The following is a 21,807-nucleotide window of genomic DNA, read 5'->3' on the forward strand; positions in this document are numbered from 1 at the left end:
GACGCCACGCCAGCGCGCTGATGTCCATTCGAGACTTTTCTCGCCAGGAGCGCAGAGCCATGAGAAAAACTGCCACTGGTGTGGAAAACTAGGCCCCTGAAAGGGGAACAGCCTGGTCCCTAGAAATCTGTTCGCAGAGTGGGTCAGTAAGGAATCTGCGGCTAGATCGAGTCTCTACCAGATAAGGCGATACCCAAGGTAAGTAACTTGCTCATCTGATAGAGACCCCTACTCGCAGATTTCTTACCTTATTATAATTATTATTAGCAACTTGTAGTGAGCACAGCTACCCCGAAGGGTTTTACGGCGCAAGCCGATAGCAGATTTGCTGTCCCACAATACAGATTCAGAATAGCCAAGAATTCAAAATCTTACGGAAAGTGAGTTAAGATTAACAGTTCCTTAAATCGAATGGTTAAAAACTTCCAGAGCTTGAAACCCAGATAGGCAAAGGAATAGCCTTTCATACAGGTTAATCGAAAAATAGGGACACTGAACAGGGCCTGGGTCAAGGATCTTAATAGCTGAGTAGGCTGGTAAGGCGATACTAGTTCCTGAATGAAAAGTAGTCCCAGTCCAAATTTGGCATTGAACGTATAGCACAATGCTTTGAATGTAATGCACTTGAACCTTAAGCCAATTAACTAATTTAAAGCGATGGCAAAGGGGATGATGGACGGAGGGTTTGAGCAAATCAAACACTCACCCCCAGTCAACTGATATGGGTTTAATCCATCATCATTCTTTAGCTCACTCCACCACCCCAGTTCAGACATCGCCATATGCAAATCAGTCTGACCCTGTGCCTCATGGGAACAGTCCAGCCCGAACTGCAAAGCCAGGTCTTCACTGGACCGGAAACAAGCATCCTGGGACCGGTTTCGGGTTCATACCCCTCATCAGCCAGGCTATCTTGCATCCAGTGACAAAGTGAGCAAGGGACCAAAGTCTGGGCATACCCTACCAACTTAGGGCGAACAAAGCGATACCAAAGGGGATGATGGACGGAGCGTTTGAGCAAATCAAACACTCACCCCAGTCAACTGATCTGGGTTAAATCCATCATCATTCTTTAGCTCACTCCACCACCCCAGTTCAGACATGGCCATATGCAAATCTGACCCTGTGCCTCATGGGAACAGTGCAGCCCGAACTGCCAAGCCACGTCTTCCCTGGACCGGAAACCAGCATCCTGGGTTTTACAGGACTTTTGCCTGTATAGACAGACCTGACTATACAGGCAGAAGTGCTTTGTGAATGTGGGCAAAGAGGCCCACGCTTCTGCCTGGCAGATGTCCATGACCGGGACCCCACAGGCTAACACAGTAGTCAAAGCCTTTGCTCTGGTAAAATGAGCACGCAAACCCACTGGGGACTGCTTCTTGGCTAATCCACAGCAGATTTTAATGCAGAGTATGATCCATTGGGAGATGGTCTGTTTCTGCATGGCCTTTCCCTTCACTCCGACACGAAGAGTTGGGCGTCCACTGAACTATTTTGTGCGGTCAAGGTAGAATAACAATGCTCTTTTAGGGTCCAAGCGGTGGAGTCGTTGCTCATCTGTAGAGGGATGTGGCGGAGCATGAAAAGTAGTCCCGGTGATGGACTGGTCTACATGATTGGGAGTGATACCTTTAGGCAGAAAGGAAGCTCTAGTGTAAAGAACTAGTTTGTTTGGGAAGGTAGGGAGGCTTAAACGACAAAGCCTGAAGCTTACTGACCCACCGGACAGATGTTACTGCCACCAGGAAGGCAGTCTTGGTGGTAAAGATCCTGAGAGAACAGCTGTGCAGTGGCTCAAAGGAAGCACATTTCAGAAAAGTGAGCACCAGATTAAGGTCCCATCGTAGCATGATTAAGGTGGAAACGTGTGGTAGACATTTCAAAAACCTATTTCTAGAAGGGGATTTAAACAGGGAAGGCTGATATGGCAAGCACAGAAATGCTGAGTTAGCAGATAGCCTTCTTAAGGTGCCAAAAGCCAAGCTCTGCTGAACAAGAGAAAGAATTAAGAGAAGGACCTGAGAGAAGGGGGCAAAAAGAGGGTCAACCTGTTTTTCTGCACCTTATACCACCAACTTGCTCTAATGGCAGGAGCATATTGTCTAGGTAGAGGGGTGCCTAGCTGCCAAGACAACATGGCAGACTTTGGGCAGGAGGTCGAAAGCTGTCAACTGTTGCCGCTCACCCTCCACTCATAAAGGCGGAGCATTGACAAGTTCAGGTGAAGAATCCTCCACTGCTGCTGCAACAGAAGATCCTCCCTAAGGGGCAGCCTGATTGGAGGACCGATTTGGTGGTCAGCTTGAAATACCAAACTCTGAGCCAGGTCCGGAGCCACAAATATGACTTGAGTTCGATCGTTCCTGATGTTCTTGAAAAATCTGGGCAGGAGTATTATGGGCATAAAGGCGTACAGGAGGCCTAAGCTCCACTCAAGACGAAAACAGTCTCTGAGCGAGAGCCGCTTTGGTAACTCCAGCACTCTAAAACACTGACATTACACATTTTCAGCGCTGGCGAACAGATTGAACCAAGTCTTTCCCCACTGCTAAAAGACACCTTGCACCACCTCCGGATGAACACGCAACTTATGATTCGCTGGCATCTTTGACTAAGTTCATCCGTCCTGGCATTCAGCGAACCCGCCAGATGTTGAACCACCAGGGAAATGCTTTGGCATTCCAGCCATGTCCAGAGACACGGGGTCTCTTGACACTCCAACCTACCAGGTATGTTGCAGTACCACATGGCAGAGGTTTTGTCCATCATCACCTGCACTAGCCTTCCCTTATGGAAAGATAGAAAGGCTTTCAATGCCAGCTGGACTGCCCGGCGCTCATGTAGGTTAACATGGAGTCTGGATTTTGCTGGAGACCAGAAGCCTCTGATATCCATCTCTTCCAGGTGGCTGCCCCTTGATGTTCTAGAAAGTCGAAGGGTGTGAGATATCATTTTTAGCCCTTGGTATTCTGATAAATGAACATCCATATACTGGACAAACTAATTATTGAACAGAAAAAGACACAATATAGCCATACTGAGTACTTAGAAGTATCACTTTGGCCACACAACATATGGGGCATTGGGTGCAGACAGTTTGCTGGAATTATAGAAAAGTGCTTTTTGGAACACTGGCTAAATGGTGGGAGGATTGCAGTTATTGTTTGTGGATCCCATCAACTAAATGTATGTATGGATTGACTGCTACATACATTTAAGTCTATGGTCTCCTAATATATAAGGACTACTTTTTCTGAAATACCTATATAGTTGTTTAGAAAAAAATAAAAACTATAATGAGGAATGAAGTGTTGTGAGATTTTAAACTACTTTCATATTTCATTCACTTTTCTGTTAGTCAGAAACGACTGTAGGAAAAGAAGGCCAATTTAATAATAAAAAGAGTAATAAGTAGATTTGAAGAAGGTGTAAAAAAAATGGTGTCACACAAGGAACTATAAAAATATGTATACATTTCTCAAAACTAGATGAAAAGACAATCAGATAGGAAGGAGAGAGACTGAGGAGTTTTCTACTGAGGCTAAACTAATGAGTGAAAAATTAACTATTCAAAATGTTATTTTCAGCCTTTTGCGGAATCCCAAAGGAGTACTGACATAGGTGCCTCCATAAATTTCTTCTTTTACCTTGTGACCCTTTTAAGATCAGATTGAAGATTCAAAAAATGAACCCCGGCAGTACACAGAGGAGAGATTGAAACAACCTAATAAAAAAGGCAAATAAGAGGGTCCAGAAGTAGTTCCATCAGAGTGTGCACCAGAGGGCAATAGCAAACTAATGGAAGCAACGTAAAAGACAATTTTAGTGGTGGTTACATCTGAAGGATCTAGGTTTAATGATTACTAGTTAGTTGCAAAGTCTTGCAAAATAAATCAGTGACAGGAGTTTGAAATGATCTGACTTTACAAGAGTTTTTGCGAAGATTGTGATATCTTGTAGCGCAAGACAATTGGATAAATACGCAAAATACATATTAGACTTTTAAAAAATCGTCCTTCACAATAAATGAAAAACAGTAAACATTGAACAAGCAATAACTCAAATTCACAAATGCAAAATGTAATTCAATATACAAACCTTGTATCCTGGGCCCAACTGGTAAATGGCAAAAATCTGAGCTGCGTTAAGAGCTTCACTGAAAAGGTACACTGCTGTCATCTGGCCACAAAATACTCTATTTGCATCTGCTGTTTCAGACGATCCCAAAAAACATTTATCAAAAGTCTGGGAATAATAAATGAAGAAAATTAATATTTGTGGAAAGAATAACAAATGTCCTAATTATGAGATTCAAAGTCAATATGGTAAAGACAAGGTACAAACAGGAACAAAGAACAGCATAATGTTCAAAATAAAACGCTTTCCAAGCATTTAAAACCTTTTTTACATGATTTAGGCCTTATTAAAGTACTTTTTAATTTGATAAAAGAGCAAGGAGACCAGCATCGGCACAAAACCGGAGAGGTGAAAACTACCTTTCCAGTTTGCTCATTATCCCCCCTGGATTAATTAACCGTTGAAACCTCACTGGTAGATGACTAACCAGAAATTAAATAGATCGGTGGCACAAGGATAGACTCCTCCCTAGTACTGACAATTCCTTAAACGTATCTGCCACGTGCCTAACTCTTAAGCCAACAGAAATTGTAGCTACCCTGAAATCAAAATGGCACTAGCTTTGGTAACAGCTAATGTGGTCTTTCAATTTTCCTGACATGAGGCGTTTATGCTAATGATGGCTCAGATTTCTTTAACATTTCCTTAGGCTCCCCCTCCTGAAATGCAAGGACTTGAAGTGCACACCCTGCGTAGGATATGTGAAAACCTAACATTAACGAAGCAGTCTCATGTTCTAAAAGCTGCCTTTGCATCCGACTCCAATTCTGGTCAACCGCCTGGAGACAGATGTGTAAACCTCAGTCAGTCAGTCAAAGCACGCTTTATTCGATTTAAAAAAAAATACATAAAAAGCACATACAATACATATACATTAAAATCACAGTTCATATTTTGTACATAAACAGAGCAAGCCAATATTTAACTGTACTACCTTGTGACTAGCACAAAGAATTAAGATTTGTTTAAAAGATACCTTATTTACAATAAAATGTTCAGTGGTACACGTTTATTCCTAGTTCGAAAGGCTTCTGCTAGGAAGCTGGCAACACTGAAAGTAATGTAAATATTGCCCAACATCTGGAGGTAGATTAATGCAGGTCTCACTTGAATAAAGCTCGCCTCCCTCAACACAGGTAACAGATGTTTTTTCCTAGCGGCAGTATAAAACCCACAAAACATCGTAAAATGCATGGTATCTTGCTTTGAAAAATTATCGCACTCACAAGGGGGGGCATCTTCTGAGTTGTCCCAAGATGGGTAACAACCTAAGGAGAATTGAATCAATTTAAACCTGAATCTCGCTAATAGGAGTCTATGAAGGGGTCTTGTAACAAATTTCAGGTATGGTTCCAGGGTGGGAGTAGTGATTAACATAGAGTGTACTCTTACAGATGGTTTCATTATTTCCTTCTCCTCTCTATTGAGGCGGACTCTCTCTATAAAATGGACCTTGATCCACTTTACGTACTCTCTCCTAATATTACAAGGAGATAAAAAAAGTTCCGATCTACCTAGAGCTGAAAATGTGTTTTTAAGATACTTCAGCCAAGGTATTTTCATGGCATGGTCCAGAGAAGTGACATCCTCCAGAATAAGATGGTTCAAGGTTAATTCTGGATTTAGCCATGTCTTTGCCCAGAATAAGAGGGGTGCCAGGTTCAACTTATCTGCAATGTAGGGCAAACCCACTTCCTCATGGATGGAAAAGGTAGGGGTCGATTTTGGGACTGAGAGCAATTGTCTAATTAACCTATTTTCTACCCTTTGGATTTTGTCTTGGGTAGCATAGCCCCACAAGGCGGCCCCATAGGTGGCGATGGGAATACACTTGGTATTGTAAACCTTCAAAAGTGCTTCCATCGGCCTGGCCCCCAACCTTTTTGTGAAACCCAACAGAGCAGATGTCGAACGAGCCAAGGATAAACTCTTCACCTTTATCTGGGGGGCCCAAGACCCCCTTTCATCGAAAAGGACCCCCAGGTAAGGGAAGACCGGAACCCTGGAAACTACCTCACCCTTACATGTGAAGGTTTTGGATCTAAACTTTCCTCTCTGCTTACCCACTATCATAGAATTAGATTTTTTCGCGTTTACTTTCAGGTCAAGGTTTTCCATGAAGGAACCAAAACGATCCAATAGTGTCTGTAGACTGATGCCTGTGCGGGCAATCAGTACAGCGTTGTCCGCGTACAGGAGGGCCGGAACCTGCTGTCCTCCCACACGCGGAGCGTCTCCCCCCCCCCGCCCCCCCCTCTAGATGTTCTCCCAACCCGTTCATATAAATGCTGAAAAGGAGGGGGGCCAGAATACACCCTTGGCGGACCCCTTTCTCTGACCTAAAAGTGTCCGTACACCTCCCCTCATTTGTAACCCTTACCTTGGCAAATAGCTCCTGGTGTAAAGAGGCCATGAAAGTGACCAGGGAAGGATCTATCCCCATCTCAAGAAGGATTGACCACAGTTTGGACCTGTTTACCAAATCGAAGGCAGAGGAGAGGTCCATAAAGGCCAAATAAAGAGACCCCTCCCCGGCCACCGCATATTTGGCGATTAACAGGTGCAAGTTCAAACATTGGTCCAGGGTGCCTCGTTTCTCTCTGAACCCATATTGTATGTTTGAAAGCCCCCCACAAACCTCCAAATTTCCACTAAGTTTAGCCAATAAGACTGCCTTGGATTTTGATGGCCGAATCAAGGAGGGAAATGGGTCTGTAACACCCCGGGTCCTCACGTTGTCCCTTTTTAAAAATTGGCACTATAATGGAGGTTGCCCAGGTATTGGGGAACACCTTATCATTTGCTGCCCTGAAGACTTTAGTTAGTACCTGGGACCAAGTTTTCAGGGAATGTCTATATAGATCCGCAGGTACGCCATCGGCCCCCGGGGCCTTGTTTTTTGTGTAAACCTATATGACGTAGTGAAATGAACTGATCTTTACGTGGCTACTGGATCCTTTACTTGTCTTGAGGCAAATAAAGGTTACTGACATTTAATTGGCAGCATACTACTTAGGGGGAAAACGGGTTCCGGTTCCAAGAGTCATTTTGGAGGGGGATTAACACCATGCATTAGGACGACCAATAAAAGCCTTAATTTGTGTTCCCTTTTATCAAGGCTAAAGTTAAAGAACTGTTCTCTCCAAGGAACCGCATCCAGCATAGCAATTGCGTAAATGTGTCCAGAATAGATGGTTAGCAGTAAAGCAAATAATCACGAGAAAATAAACACCAAAATGGGCTGTGGTATCCACTTTTTCAACAACTGAATTTCTCCAATGTGCCTGCAATGTACACAATAATTACTGCTTATACTGAAACAAAGTGTCTCAACCTTGAAAATAAAGCGAATATGAAAATGTAACAATTTCTAAATGTCCCCCTAAAACAAGTATAGTACATATTTTTCCTAACTTAGTATAACGGCTATTGTGGCTGGCTGACCCATAACCCTATCAGTTTCTGGAAAAACATGGTGAGGTAGTGAAAGTTAGCTCAGCATGAGAGACAAGGAATTGTATTAGGCACTAAATTTTCTCAGGTAAATTTCCAGAGGTTGATGCTTCCTATACGGAATTTGCATACGAAAATGCAAGTTACATGCTAATGGAAATACCTGGTACTGTGCTAATAACAAAAAAGGAAAATAACTTATACGGGTTAAGGGAGATTATCTGCATTAAGCTAAGGAGACCAACTCTACGCATTACCCTCACTTTTTGTTCAGAAACAGTGAAAATTACTAACGAAAAAATGTATGTAATATATTAAATAAATAGTGGTGTGCGTAACTTGCAAGTTTATTTCAAATGTGTACTTTCTCGTCACTCAGGCATTGGTCAATTCTCTCCTTGCTTTGGTTAAGATATTTGTGTGTAGGAAAAATGGCAACTCTTTGTTTTTCCCAGGCTTTGGTTTGCCATTCATGTAATAGGACTTACAGCACAATGGCCATTCTGAATAATTGTGCTCTGGACACCATCTGACATGATCCTCATGTACATGGACTATGGCCACCTTAACTCACATCTTGCAAAAGGGACAGACACTAGTTTAGGTGGGGTGGGGGGACAAGGAGCACACACCCCGAGACTTAGTAACTCTACCCTAAGTATAGGAAAGGCTGGTTGAATACACGTTCTTTGAATGCCCCAACCCTGCCCTCCACAAAAAGTCCCTGCTTAAGAATTTTAGGAGTACCTTTCATCAAAAAAATGCTCATTGATGGTGATTTTCCTTTGGTTGATTTGAGCACCTCTATGTTATCCTCACAGCCAGTGAATATACGTCAAATTCTGTACAACTAAACTAAAAATGGCATGATGAAAACTATGCAAGACTTTTACCGGCCTTATAAAGCATTCTCTAGAAAATGATCTAATGATCTTGATAGTTTGATTAACTATTATACCAGACCGCAAAATCCAACAACTTTCACATCAATTTCTTTCTTACACAACTTGGCTATACTTACGTCACTTGTATTGACGAACCAGGTTATCTCTCCATATGAAGCCAGTTCCCCATTCACGTAACACCGGAGTTCACTGTTCTTCCATCGATTGTAAATGTGCACAATTGAAACCATATACCACTGTACAAGAAAGAAAAAAGCAACCTGATACAACTGACTAGAATGGTTATTCATAGCAGCACAATATCTTTCCCACACAAAGCATTTAACAGGAAAATTAAACCAATAAATAGCTTCAGGGCCAGTATCATAAAGAGCTTAACTAGGAGCAGAAGCATGTTTTCTTGTGCTTATGGTGTCTATATTTCATACTTAGCACTCAGAATTTCTCAGAGTTAATACACAACTTGTTTGTGCAGAGCAAGTTGGAAACAGGGAAATAATCTCTGCTCAACGTTTGTGACTTTCTCAAGAAATTCAAAATGATGTATGGACTTTAGATGCCTCAAATACAAAAAAAACAGGAGATTCGCTCCGTGTTGAGCCAGTGTACCTCTTCGTGATACGAACGCTGCACTCTGTGACACCTGTGGGTGTGATTCTCGTCATCTCTGTAACAAATGTTTCAATCCTAGTAGCACCGTTTCTACTTATCATAAAGCAAGCGCCAAATGCAACTTAGTAAAGGGATACAAAGTACTTGCAATTCTTGAGTTTCACTAGAACTCTACTTTATTGTTGTAGGGTTTGTCAGTTGTTAGCAAACTTTTAAAGCTTCCAAAGTAGTGACGAGGGATGAATTGATTAATTTCACAGCCTTTGCAAGTCCAAAAAATGTATCCCAGCACACAACATACAGAATTCTTTCTGGAGAAGCAAACAGATGAAAACCATTTGCTTAAACCAAAATGAAAGAATGGGTGATTGCCGTGAGGTTAAAGACAAAAGTCGTCTGTTTTTGAGATAAAAAGACAATGCAAGTTGCATTGAGTGAAGCTAGATACATTTTAAGGTTAGGCACTCAGTGGGATCAATACTGCATATTCATATATCAGAAAACAAAAGCAGCGTCAAAGCTAATTTAACCATAGTTTGTATAACAAACCAAATGGTGATAGGATTAAACTATCGATCTTGCATTTTTAAATATGCATGTTTTTCATTACCACATTTTTTCATGCTACAGTAAAAATTCAGGTTGCAAGCATCACTGCGTGTTCAGCAATGATCCTAGTTCCAATCACTTACTCAGCACAGGCATTGTATCACAACTACAATCAAATCTGATCCTCACAAATGACATCCGAGCAAATTCTGATGCAATACTTCAATTAGACTGATGGCCCACTGCTTCCAAGTCGCATGCAACTCGAAAAAGGAGTAAACTCCAGGACGTCCCTTAACTCTATCGATTCCCATTCAAGAATCAAAAATACAGACAGAAAAACAAGAGCCCCTACAGGGTGAAACCGATGGGAACTTGATTTGAATCTATACCTCAATGTAGAGGATTGCTTAAATGGCTGAGTATCTTGAGCCAAAGTTGTATGTATAGCTGAGCTTTCAGTTGCACTGGTCTTTCCCTTGAAGGTTAGATTAGATTGTGTTGAGGGTAGAATGTAGGACCTTTATTATTGTGCGTTCTATGTACTTGATTTGGCCTTTTGTTAGTTGAACAAGCTGAGCAGGTGAGATGTTGTCTGGATTTTATCTTCATCTCAAACAAAACCAATCGATATATCTGTGCCTCTTTATTTCACTGTTGATGATGGAAACCAAGATATGGAAGGAGAAAACAGCCAGCCAGGGCCATTAACCTTGTGAGCTTTTTTACACGCAAATTTTTGTTCTCAGAATAAGATAGCCTTGCAGAAGGTCAAATTAAGTGAAAAGGTGATACATCCCAAATGGCGGCCACGAGTCCTATTCAGATGTGGAGTCTAAAATGCGAATCCGATGGAGAACCCAGAGATGGGAGAAGTGTCAGATGTTCAGACTCGGCCAGACCACGTGCTGCGAGTCTAGCACTGCTGCGGTCACCCTAGCCTGCTGCAGAAATATCGGTGTGAAAAATAAAAGAAAAGCCAAAAAAATAAGATAAGACATTTTAATTCTGTAGCAACGTTTCTCATAACAAGCACAAACCAGAGGAAAGTACATCAACTAATCTTACTTCTGCGTACTGAGGAGGAAGTGTATCTGGTAATGAGCCCAAAAAGAACTGTATTTCTTTTAGAATATTGAAATAAATAATAGCTGGTTACTGCAAGAGAAAGCGGTTGATCTGAGGATATTGAAACAAGCACTTGCTGGCTACTTCCTTTATTGTGGGCCCTGCCTATAGGCAATTTAACACTTATTGTTGGCTTTACATAAAGACTACCTGCACCTGCGTCCATTATCATACATCATACTATCCCTTCTGCAGAGAATTTTGTTGATGTACTCGAACTATATTATTTACCTTTTTGTGTTCTGTTAAATAATGTTTTTAGTTTGTGTATCAGTGATATTCTATTAAAAGCTGACCTTCGACCTTGGAAGCAGCAAGTATGTCTAAGTCACCTATGTTTTTAAACAAAATAGTAAAGCAGACACTACTTTGAAAAGAACTGGTCAAGTTATTTAACTCTGATTTAATTCCCATGGGCATGAATACTTCACACGGTTCAAAACCCAACTTGTTTTATTGCACAATTAAGAAGTGGAAGGAAAGAAGTTATTCAAAAGCCTCCTAGTGGTATAAAATGTTTTTGGGGAGAAAGATGCCAGAGATCTTTATAAAAATCCTCTCAAGAAAGCGGAGCATCATTTGAGCTAAAAGGTAAATGTTGTTTTAATGTCCCAAATTATTCTCAAAGAGTACAGGGCAGAGGAAAAACTCAGTTAAGTAGCTGTGCAATGGAACACTTGTAAATTTCGGAACCTCCGAGAGACGCATATTTAGATACCAATTGGTACATTGCACAAACCGCCTCAAAGTTCAGGAACGAGAATTGGAGCATAACCCTTTTGAGGAAAGGAGTAGTCATTGATGGAGGAGACTGAACAAAGCGGAATGATTGAGAACCATTACAATAAATGGAGAACTAATGTGTATAGTAAAAGGAAGGAAGGAAAATGGAGTAAAACAGAAGAGTGCCTAAAAGTGGGATGGTAAGAAAAACAGAACGGATGGAGAATTCAATTTCTTATATTCCTACCACAGTATAACGTTTTTGGGAGATGAGTATTGAGTTAATTAACTATAAAGAATTTACAGGAGAAACATAAGTTATCTCCTAAAGGGATTCAGAAGAAATTGATTTCACTGGCTCACGAACACCACATGGACAGATGTTTAACAAAAAGCTGGGGGAAAGGACAATACTAGTGACTGGGGCTAGAAGATGGCAAAAAATTGTCTGGATTTGTATGGGTAGCAACAAAGCAAAAGCAGAGAGGAAGCGGTCTATCTCACAAGTAGAACTACAAGCTAGAATGTGAGTCAATTTAGGCATTAGCTATTGTATGTTAAAGATTAGTCTACATTTATGATTTTGGGAGAAAATATGGTGCAGAATGTGATTTCACACTTGACTAAATGTACACCCTGATATTGTGCAGATTTCTTTAAAACTAGTTTATGACATTCCTTAGTGTGTTTCCTGGATCTTGTTAACTAGGCCTAAATTACGGCCTAGGAATCCATGTTGTTAAAAATGGATATCTCTCCTGTCTTTCCCCTGCACATTTCACAATTTATTTCTTCAACACACAGCCAATCAAACCCATACTTGTTTATTTCTACTGACATTGATTATGCTGTTCTCGATTAATCTTCCCTGGCTCGGACATGAAACTGTATCTGTTCCCAAGGTTCTTTCACTACTTCACTGTACCTTATTCATTCACAATAATTTGCTGTTGTTCATGTTTCTAGTTCTCTAGTCTAGATGACATTAGAACACAGTGGACCAAATAATTATTCATGTAGTGGGATAGTGTTTCGGTGTTAAAGCAATGTTTTTAAAAAATTGTGCTCTGGTTTCCTGAAAACTTTACAATTGCCATCACTCCACAGTAATTTTTGCAGTTTAAGTAATTTCATATTTGAAAAGAATGCATAAGGACTCTCAATTATGTCAGAACCCTTTACGAAGACTCTGATTGTGCTAGGGATGCATTCAGTTTCTTGATTGATTTTACTGCCTTAAGACTTGGAATATTCTTCGAGTTGGCACTTGTTAACGATCTATTTGCTGTGAACCTTCATGGCATTGACTATGTACCAAAACACATTCACAAAAGAGGGTCCTGGGGAGATAATTTTTACCGACCCAGTGGTCTCCGATTTCCAAATACCATCCAAAACAACAAAAGAGGAGACTACCGGTCAAACCGTATAGAGACAGAAACCCTAGATAGAGAATCGTAGAAACTAAGATCAATACAAATTCAGCCTCTCCATAGTGAGATGAATCCCAACAGCCCACCACACTGGCGGAGCATCTGGGAACGGTCATGTGAATCCAGTGCAGTCCACCCCTAGCTAGGGGGAACTCAACTACACTTAATTCAAAACTGATGATCGGCCCAACCAAAGTGTGATCTCAATCAGTGGTGCTGATAAATTGCAGTGCAAAAGAAAAATGTGAAGATTAAAAATGACTACTGGGACACAATTTTTTTTTTAATGAAGGTTATCCTAGTGTCAAGATTAAAAACATGAGCTGATAGTTTGAAAAAATAATAACGATCTTATAGCACTAGGACAGAGGTCGACATGTTTCAGCCTTATAGGTGACAATAACCTGACTTTCGTCACGACCAAGAATGATCTACCCTCGAGACAGTCACACAAAGGGAGCCAAGGTGTGCCGTGTATATCCTGATGTTCCATCACCAGGCTGATGGACCTTCCTGAGCTGGTGTGGTGGGAGGAGTTCTCACCGACACCTGAATAGGGCTGTGTCTGTCCTCACACAAAGCTGTCGCCACCTCCCGGTAGTGGGTCTGGAACCGAATTAGGAAAAGGCCGGGTCTTGCGCACTAAAAAGACTTTCTTTTCAAGTTTGCCTACTTAAAAGGCAGAAATGGATACGAGTATTGGACTTCTGACACCCCAAAATCACAACACTTCTAGACTGAACATTCTGCCAGGAAGAATGATGCTGTAGGAGGGACTGCCACTCAGACTGTTGCTTTGTTGTGCTGGCCTGCTGTTTGCAGAGTCTGTCCTAGGAGTGAAAAAACTGGACCTTGCTTTCTACGTTCTGCTTCCAAGGTTCCCCAAGGGCTTTTGTGTGCATGACTTCTGTTAAGGAGTCTCAGAAACATCAAAGACTTCACCTGCCAGTGCCTGCGCTCTTCTACTGAGAGTCCTGACTTGTCAAGTGGTGCAAAAACAAGTTCCTATCCCACTAGAAGTAGAACCTGGTGGTCTTAAGGAGAAAACGCACACATTGACTCCCAGCGCCTGTTGAACTATGTCCCACTGTAAAAAAATGGACGCATCGCCATTGCCTGCCCCGAAGGATGGTTCCAGCTGGATGCATTGACCACTGATTTCATAGCAGGCCTCAACGTGCCATCTGAGCACGTCAGAAAATTCACTGCAGCATGAGTCCCGAGAACCATGTCACTGACGTCAGTGGCACCAACTCCTACTCAGACGTAGTACCTGCTTTTATGCAGCACTATGGACACAGCGCCTGCTTTGTCGATATCGCATCGACACATCGTATCTGGATTTTGGATGCTTCGTCCATGGGTGCCGATCTTTCACTGACACCACATGTCAGGAAACAGATGCATCACCTCCCCTGACAGTCAGGAACCGACGCACCACCTTCCCTACATAGCAGTAAGGAACCAACGCATCACCGCCCCTGTGTAGTAAGGAACCACCACACTGCTTTACTTTTCCAGCGCCTTACCTCCACTGTGTCTTGAACCATCTTTGATTTTTGACGCATCTAAGGTACTTTCGGCTAAAACAAACACATCCATTGATTTCTACAGACTAATTTGCTTAATCTTTTAAAAGTGATATTTTGACTTGTATATGTTGGATTTTTGGTGTCTTGGTATTCTTTCATTCAGATAAATATTGGCTATTTTTCTAAACTGGTGTGGACTCCTTTTGAATCGTTTTCACTGTTACTGTGTTTGTACAAATACTTTACACATTGCCTCTGAGACAAGCCTGACTGCTCATACCAAGTTACCAAGGGAGTGAGAAGGGTCATCTACCACAAAAAAAAAAGTTATTTTTATCTACTTTAGGCTCTGTAAACCATTAGGAGACCAACTGGACTCTCTGGCACTGTGGACTGTCTGCACTGAGAACACTATATAGAGCCAGCTTCCCTACACTCCTCTACTTTTGTACACTGCTCCAACGCATTCTACATTGGTTAACACTAAAAACAAAACTCAAACATGGACACAAGCATATACAAGGACTATAACAAAATGTGCATGCTAGCTGAAAGAGGGTCCCCGTCTTTCAAGCTGATCTAATCTCTATATGGTGGAGATAACTGGAAAATAGAAGATGCCTTTAAATCACAATGAGAATATCCCTTCAAGCTGATTGCCTATGAAAAAAACTTGTATTTTTGTAAGCAACTACAAAGATCAAAGCAACCAAGTCTCTTGGAAATTCCCTTGTTTCGCCAGTTTACTGCCCAAAGGCAAGGTGCTTTTGTCCTAACAAGCCAGACTTGAAATTCAGCTCCCAGAGACTGAGGAGGTCACATACATATCATACAATTCCTGTTGGAACATAATTTGACCATCACTTGGGTAGAAAATATAAAAATTGGTTTTATAAGAATTAGAACTGGACGAAATCATGGAGGCAATCATGGCTATGCACTCTGGTAAAGCCCCGGGGTCAGACGGCCTCCCAATAGACTTTTACAAAGCCTTACAAAGCCTTTGCTCCCATATTAGCCCCCATATTAGCCCCCGTATTAAAACGGGTTTTCTACTCGGCGCTCAAAGAGGGCAGCCTCCCACGCACTATGCGCGAGGCTCTTATTACCTCACTTCTCAAACCTGGCAAACCTCCGGCCCACTGCGATTCTTATCGCCTGCTGTCTTTACTCAACTGTGACACTAAAATTTTGGCTAAAGTTCTGGCAACGCGCCTTAATCTCCTCATGGAACGCCTGGTCCTATCGGACCAGGCGGGATTTGTCCCTAATCGTGCCACCTCCCACAATTTGCGTACCCTACATGCGGTGTTGCAAGACATTGACCCCTTTGACTCGCTCGAATGGGACTACCTATTTGGCAACTTGCAGCGCCTGGGGATGCACTTCAGCTTCATAGATTGGGTGAAGCTGCTATATCACCGTCCGACAGCAACTGTGCTGCAGAATGGGGCGCAGTCTGCCCCTTTTGAAATTCAGAGGGGGACACGTCAGGGATGTCCCCGGTCTCCGATCCTCTTCGCGATTGCCATCGAGCCCCTAGCCGCGAAACTCCGTCAGAGGCACCACCACTGCGCACTCATATACCCCAGTAGGCAACTATTAGTCTCGCTTTATGCGGATGATATGACGCTGTACATAAAAAAGCCTCAGCACAATAAAATAAATCCTGTGCTGGGTGAAATTACCTAGTTTGGCGGCCTAGCCAGGGTGCAAATAAACTGGGCAAAATCCGCAATATTCCCGCTCACCGACAATACGCTCCCCCACCAAGTGGACTTCCCGCTAGTGTGGGAGACGGATGAATTAAAATACCTGGGTGTTCGGGTTACTAGACAAAAAGACGCCATGATGAGGGCTAACTACGGCACTGCTATCGATAAGATAACAGACAGCATCACCAGGTGGATACGCCTCCCACTTTCAATGGCGGGTCGTGTATCCCTCAACAAAATGGTGATACTTCCCAAATTATTGTACCTTTTTGTCAATATACCATATGACCCGGGCCGCTTCTTCTTCAACACGCTGAAGTCGCAGCTCACAAGGCTGATATTGGAGGGGGGGGGGGGGGGGGGGGGGAGGGGGGTTCGGGAAACAAGCAAGAGTTCGCCTTGATAGGCTCATGTTACCATATCATCAGGGGGGAGGGGGGTCTGAAGTCCCCAACTTCGAACGATACTATCAAAGCGCCCAGGCACACTTCGCCGTCTATTGGTTCCACCCGCCACCATACATGGCACACCTGGCTGTAGAGGACGGACATATGGCCCCACTGGTGAAAACTGGATACATTTACTCCCCCACGGGCTACAGAGACTCGGACCCGTCTACAGTGGACTGTACAGCAATAGCCTGGCGCCGCTCGGCTCAAGCTATGAACACGACGCTCCTCTACTCCCCCAGAGCGCCACTACCACACGACCCCCGCCTAGCTGTTACCTGTGAGGCGATCTGTCGGAAATTACTTTCCGAGCTAGGTTACCGGTTATGGGGCAACTTATATGTGCAAAACAGATTCCGCACTGCGGAGCAGTTCTTTGGGGAACGATCACCTTCAGTTATGGACACATTCCTATACACTCTCATTAGACAGGGGGTCCGTGCCATTACCCCCTCCTTTCCTGAGGAGCCTGAAAAGTTTGCACCTCTACATGCAATATTGCAGCCGGAGACCCCTCGCCATGTAATATCACTGCTCTACAAACAGGTTCAGAACACCCCCAGATCTACTCCCCTCAAGGTTCGACTAGAGTGGGACAAGGATCTACCGGCGCCTCTCACAGACAAACAATGGGAGTTTAGTTGCACACAAACTAAATCCATCACCGGGAACAACAGACTATGCTTGATCCATTACAAATTCCTACACCGCGTGCATCATACCCCAGCCAAATTGCACAAATTTCACTTAAGAGAAACTGGCTGCTGTGCGCGATGTGGGGCGGCGGGAGCGGACTTCATTCACTTAGCCTGGTCCTGTCCCCAAATTGAAGGTTACTGGACAGAAGTGTTTAAGGGCCTCTCTGATATGCTTAATGTAGACATTACACCCTGCCCTACGATAGCCTTCCTAGGTCTGTTACAACCGGTGGTCACGGTACATAAGAGGTTTCTGGCAAGGAGTCTCCTTCTAGTGAAACGATTGGTTGCATGTAAGTGGGGCCGTGGGCACGCCCCCAAGTTTAAATGCTGGATTACAAACATGTCCACTTGGCAAGAACAGTTACATGAATACGCTGAGCTACTGCCTCTGAAGTCGAGGCCGAAAGACATTTGGGGACCACTGTCATCCTACCTCCTTCATCAATTGCCAGAGGATGAAGAGGAGCCCGACGGGTGGGTGGCACTGCCGGAGATACCCAGCCTTCCGCAGTTTAAAGCGCAAATATGGCAGATTGTCCGGTCGCATCGTGGGCGGCCCTAAACATGTCATAGTTGCACCCATTTGGATAGCTTTATGCCTTGATTGACCTTAAGAACTTCCTACTGGTTCCCTGTTCCATATGTACTGAAATGACCACTCCTACTAAATCGGGTCGGAACATTTACTAAAAGTGGGTTCTGTTATATGCCTGGTACGAACTATATATTGTTTTCTGAGACTCACACTTGCAGTTGACATTGTAATTTTGCTTCTTCCAACATGTGTCAAGCTCAGCAGGGGGGTGGGTGGAAATTGGGTTTTGTTATATTGAAATGTTTATTCATTCTGCAGAACAAATAGCTAGGCACAGGAATACGTCTATAACATGTATTGATTTGTCAGACACCATTTTTCCGAATGCCGTTACGTTGATGTACTGTGCTTGAATTTCAATAAAGGTTTTTGAAATAAAAAAAAAAATTAAATTGCTTTTATAAGATTTTTTGTACTCACTAAAATAAAGGAACAAGTTACTTATCTTTTGCAACGCCTTATTTGGTAGAAACTATCTGGATGCAGATTCCTTACCTTAGAATTATCCCCAGGCATCAAACTGGACCCAGATTTTTTCTGCGCCACTATGTGGAGTCATTCAGCTCTGCGTGCCTTCATCCGCGTCAGGAATGATGTGTGCAGTGCCTATATAGACCCCAGTGCGCTGTCACTTTCTTTTCTCCGCTTTCCACACCAGGAGCACAGAGCCATGAAGGACACTGGCCACTAGTGTGGAAAAATAGGGCCCAGAAAGGGGAACAGCCTTGACCCTAGTAATCTGTTATCAGAACGGGAAGGATGGGTCGGTCGGTAAGGAATCTGCAGCGATAGAGCCTCTAGCAGGTAAGACTTGTTCATCTGATAGAGACTTTTAGCCGCATTTTCCTTACCTCAGAATATATATCCAAGCAAGCCCCCGAAATAAAAGATGATAGTCCGCCCAGAATGTTTTGTGCAGTCAAGGTAGGACGACAACGCTCTTTATGGGACCAGCCCGTGGAGTCTCTCCTCTTCCTTAGAGGGATGAGCATAGCTGCCAAGGTTTCATATTGCCATGTGTGACATTTTAAAAAGGTGAGTAAAATTATGAGTGACATTTCAATGACTTGAGCGACACTTTCTCATGAGCAAAACCCAAGCAATGAAGACGAGGGAACAACTGTAATAACAGCATTGCTGGCAGTTTCAAAACCCACAATGGAAATAATCATCCAAGAAGGCAGAGAATGGAAAGTGATGTTGCTTAGACATCTTACTCTAGTCTTTAATACATCACTTGCTTCCGGTTTCAAAGTGTGACAACGTGCTGTTTTAGAATGAGTTTTTTGTAACATCTCTGTACTACAGTGACAGACTTGCTCATAACATTGCTAAATATAGATTTACCTTACACCTCACCTGTATCTGAATCAGTGCTACCTCATTAAACACAGACCTGGTTACAATATTTTTGTTCCACATTTAGTTGCCACTTACTTTTATCTTGCTGTGTACCAATTTCGCATGCATGATGCACATGCTATAGACTACTATAGTGACTGACACCGTGGACTTTAAATCACTTACTTAGAGTTGTTCAGAGAGTGACGACCCGACTGGTCACTGCACTGCTGTGCTGTGCCCCAGCCTGCGTCGTCGATGTGCACTCTGCCTCTTCACCCAGGCTTCTGGCCACTAGAGTCGATTCGTCCCGGCCCAGCTGACAGACTGCCGGCTCAGCTGCCAGGTGCCTCTTGCAGTGTTTTGCGCGGCGGACTGGCGGCTATGAGTGTATTTTTTTTTTTTGTTTATGCGGTTTTGTTTAGCGCAGACTTTACCCTAAGGTGTCAGAGCTCACAATAGGAAACCGTAGTGAACCACGAGGAACAACCACAATACCAAACACCACTGCCACAGGAGGAAAAAAGTGACGTGTGCATGCCACAAAAGCGCACAAAGTACAAGCAGAGGCACAGCACTGCACCAAAGGGCAGACACCCAAAACACAATGGCGGCACCCGCGCTTTAATGAAAACAAAATAAAATACAAGAGCGGAGGTGGTCAAGGTGCAGCCTGCAGCTTCAGTGTTTAGCGGGGGCAGGTGGCCATGGTGCTTGAGAGAGACAGCTCTGCACTTGACTTCCTAGTTCCTCAGTGATTAACAGCTCTGAGCTGTAGTATCCACTCAGAGGGCAGCCCGGCCCCCCTGCAGACTGTGAGGATTCTGAGAGTAGCCGCGCGCAGCGCCGGCACCGCAAACATTTGCGCATTCTAGTTTCCAGGGCAACACCCGAGTCGGACAGCAGGCAGCTCCTGGCAGAGACAGAGATACAATGTAGCGCGACCCTCTCAGCTACACAGAGCTGAAAGCTGCGGTCTCAGTTAACTGTTTAGGCACTCTGGCTCAGCAGCACCTCTCTCAGAAAAGCAGAGAGAGCCCGGGCACAGGAGCGCCGCTGGCACGCCTGGCACAGGTCGAAAATGCGTGACAATGCATTTCAGTGCGGTGATGCGGATCACCGCACTGAAATGCGTGAGCGTCACACCTGTTGCGTGACGCTTGGCAGGACTGGATGAGGTGGAGCGTAAAAGGTAGGCAAAATGATGGGCTGCCTACATGGAATGGGATGACTACCTTCAGCAATAAGGATGCTTGAGTCCAAAGGAACAGTTTGTCGGGGGAAATGGAGATGTAGGGAGGTTGAAAGGACAGTACCTGCAGCTAACTAACTCATTGGGCAGATCTAATTGCCACCAGAAAAGCCCTCTTGATGGTGAGGAGCTTAAGATAAGAAAACAAGTTACTTACCTGTAACTTTGGTTCCCCAGTATTGGTAACTTTCATAGATTCCCATGCTTTGTATCATTCCCCCGTCGTCGGAATGGGAGCCTCAGTAAATAAAAAATACCATAGCAGTAAGTACAAAAGAGAAAACTAGACCTAGGCCTCATCTCATTTTGTAGCTTGTCCACCTCTTTTTGTAAAAGAGACCAAAAATTCTGCAACAACCAATCAGAACAGCCTCACCCCTTAGAACCCTCCTGAGAGAGCCTCAGATTTTTCGTAGCCGTTGTGTAACAGCAACTATCTCAGTAAAAGGGGCTGAGCTTTCCCAGGGGAGGAGGGTGGGTGCATGGTAATCTATGAAATTTACCAATACATAGATCTCATAGGAAACAAATTATAAACCCGTTACCACAGAGAAGAATATATAAAATCGATACAAAATGTGCAATACAGGAAGGAGGGATTGTAGGGAAAGCTCACCTCTCATTGAAAAAGTTCTCAGGACTGCTTGACCCACCGCTGCATCTTCCTTCATGGAAGAATCCAAACAGTAGTGTTTCGTGAAGGTGTGGATAGTGCCCCACGTAGCTGCTCTACAGATGTCCTTGATAGGTACTCCTAAGAATAGAGCCACTGATGAACTCGTCTTTCAAGCGGTTTGCCCGCTTCCTGATGCCAATGCTGAATCGTATTAGAGATCCAACGTGAAATACTGTGCTTTGACAGCGGAAATCCCTTCCGCGGGGCACTATAAGAGACAAAAAGTTGAGAAGAATTTCTGAATGGTTTTGTTTGTTCCAGATAAAATTTCAGACACCTCTGAACATCTAAAGAATGCAAAGACCTTTCCGCTGGTGTAGTAGGTCGTGGGAAAAAAGACTTCAAAATCACAGGCTCATTCAAATGGAATTCGGATGGGACCTTCGGGATGAATTTTGGATTTGTCCTTAGAATCAGAGCATTGTTCTTGAACTAAAGAAAGGGTTCCACAATCGTTAGCGCTTGAAGCTCACTAATCCTCCTGGCTGATGTTAAGGCTAATTGGAGAGCCAGCTTCCATGACACAAATTTTAGATCTGCTCTGTGAATGGGCTCAAACGGAGCTCTCATCAGATGAGCCAAAACCAGATTAAGCTGCCAGAC

The 21,807-nt window shown here is 43.5% G+C and overlaps 1 protein-coding gene across 1 annotated transcript in view; it reads right to left on the bottom strand.

Moving 5' to 3' along the window:
* LRBA (LPS responsive beige-like anchor protein) overlaps positions 1 to 21,807 on the bottom strand; it is a 2,444,222-nt gene that overhangs the window by 2,190,220 nt on the left and 232,195 nt on the right. Inside the window, exons 8-9 of the mRNA XM_086962285.1 lie at positions 8,615 to 8,734; positions 4,102 to 4,248 (exon numbers count right to left, since the gene is read on the bottom strand). Coding sequence (XP_086818411.1) covers positions 4,102 to 4,248; positions 8,615 to 8,734 — 267 coding nt within the window. The remainder of the gene's footprint in view (positions 1 to 4,101; positions 4,249 to 8,614; positions 8,735 to 21,807) is intronic.

Source organism: Lissotriton vulgaris, chromosome 3_1 (genome assembly GCF_964263255.1).
Source record: "Lissotriton vulgaris chromosome 3_1, aLisVul1.2, whole genome shotgun sequence".
Classification (NCBI taxonomy): Eukaryota; Metazoa; Chordata; class Amphibia; order Caudata; family Salamandridae; genus Lissotriton; species Lissotriton vulgaris.